Raw genomic sequence first — 1,937 nt, forward strand, 5'->3', positions numbered from 1 at the left:
CCGGCACTGGGAGGGCCCCAGGTCCCGGAGATACAGGCTCAGTCCGGTTCTCCCGCCGGGTGCCCTGGCCAGTCGCAGGTTGCAGTGCAGCGGCCGCACAGGGCACCCTCGGCCCCTCTGTGGGTTGCTGTGAGGACGTCCCAGTCCCAAGGCTGCAGACGAGTGTCACAACGGGGTCGGAGTTCGACCAGGACTCAGGTGAGACAGGACCGGGCCCCTGGGCCTCTGAGCGCCGAGGAGCTCGAGCAGACTCTATGTGGTGAGACAGCAGCCAGCACCCCCCACATGCCCAAGACACTTTATTGCACTGAAAACACTGGTCAACGACACGCGGGCTGGGTGTGCGAAGGTGTGTCCACGGTCAGCTTCTAACACAGATACCAGACTGCAGGGGTCCACCCACGGGACCCCAAGGGGGAGCTGGAGAGGGGAACGGGGTGTTGGGGCCTCACGCAGGGACCCTCGGCCCCCTCCCTCCACCAGGTAAGCCACGGCTGAACTCCAGGTCCGGAGAAAAGGGGGAGGCCCTGCCACGCGGGCACAAGAAGAGCCCAGCCTCAGGGGCGTCAGCGCCACATCACACGCTAAGCCTTGGGTGTACCGCCCCATCTCAGGAGGGGCCACAGGGAGCACAGGCTCCCGTCCCTGCCTGGTGGGGCCTGGGTATCTGGGCTTAGGGCAGAGGAGGTCCAGAGAGTGACAGCGGAGTGAGGAGGGATGCCGCGGGCCGGGACGCGCCCAGGAGACCGCGGAGTGGCCATGCTTCACCCCGCATTGTTTCTGCTTCCTTCTGAGCGGAAGGACCCACACCGACAGTAGGCCCTGGGCCACGCCTCGCAGCAGCTCACAGCCGGGCCAGGCCTGCCCTAACCGACAGCTACTTATGGCCACACAGGGTCAGAGCCACGGATCGCCTGGTGGACGGGCAGCCCCACAGCCTCGGTGGGGGGGCCAGAGGGCCTGCACCCCAAAAGCCTCTGAGCCCAGCCTGCCTCCGGCTGGGACCCCGTGCCAAGCCCAGGTCTGTCCCCACCTCCCTTTGGCGGGTGCTGGCTCTCAGCCTGGAGTGGTCCTGGTCTGGCCCTCCCGCCTCCGGAGCTGAGTGGCTAGGACTGCCCGGAGCCAGGCTGAGCCCAGAGAAGTGACACCCACAGCCTGGAGGGGCGTCCTAGGTCTGGGTCACCAAGAGGCACCGCTGGCCAGACGCCGCCAATGTGGCTGGGGGGGTATCCGTGCCAGAGCCTCCGGCCCGCACCTGCCTCACTCCTGGAACAAAGTCCAGGCCTCGGAGACCCTTCCAGAACTCTGCAAGCTGTGTCGCCGTACCAGGGCCAGGGGACCGGCAGCCCTGCACGCAGCCCTCTCTCGGCCTGGAAGCCCTGGCCCTCCTCGCAGAAACCGATCATGGAGGACGACATCTGTCCCGTGAGCAGCCAGAAACCCCAGGACCACCCGTGGCAGGGCCCGGCCCAGCCCAGCCCGGCCCTGCACGGCGCGCGGGGCGTTCACAGGACGGGCAGCAGGGCTGTCAGGGGCAGCTCCTTCTCCCCGAGCAGCACGTCCCGCCGGAGGCCACCACCCTTGTTGACCACCTTGACGCGCAGGGCCAGCTTGCGCGCGCTGGCGGGCCCCAGGCCGTCGAAGAAGAAGTCCTCGTTGAAGACGGGGTGGCGGGTGTTCTTGATGATGGTGCTGCGCTGCTTCTGCAGCTTGCCGGGCACCAAGCACAGGCCCACACAGCAGTTGACGCTGCGGGCGTCGCAGACCTGGGCCGCCTCGTACTCGGCCAGCAGCCGCACGCTGCCCCGGGGGCCCATCCGGACGGTGTGCTCCCCTCGAGGCACGTGGCCTGACTCAGGGCTCGGCTCTGGGGTGCCCCGGCGGGACAGGCGGCGCCGGGCGCCGGGGCTGGTGTCGGGCGTGCTGTCGTCGGCAGA

The 1,937-nt window shown here is 68.6% G+C and overlaps 1 protein-coding gene across 1 annotated transcript in view; it reads right to left on the reverse strand.

The window, feature by feature from the left end:
* Positions 1 to 1,254: 1,254 nt before the first annotated feature.
* The window catches only part of C2CD4C (C2 calcium dependent domain containing 4C), a 1,384-nt gene continuing 701 nt past the window's right edge, over positions 1,255 to 1,937 (reverse strand). Inside the window, 1 exon segment of the mRNA XM_027769554.1 lies at positions 1,255 to 1,937. This exon segment is cut by the window's right edge and continues 435 nt beyond it. Coding sequence (XP_027625355.1) covers positions 1,506 to 1,937 — 432 coding nt within the window. The 3' untranslated portion in view covers positions 1,255 to 1,505.

Source organism: Tupaia chinensis, unplaced genomic scaffold (genome assembly GCF_000334495.1).
Source record: "Tupaia chinensis unplaced genomic scaffold, TupChi_1.0 Scaffold149964_1, whole genome shotgun sequence".
Lineage (NCBI taxonomy): Eukaryota > Metazoa > Chordata > Mammalia > Scandentia > Tupaiidae > Tupaia > Tupaia belangeri.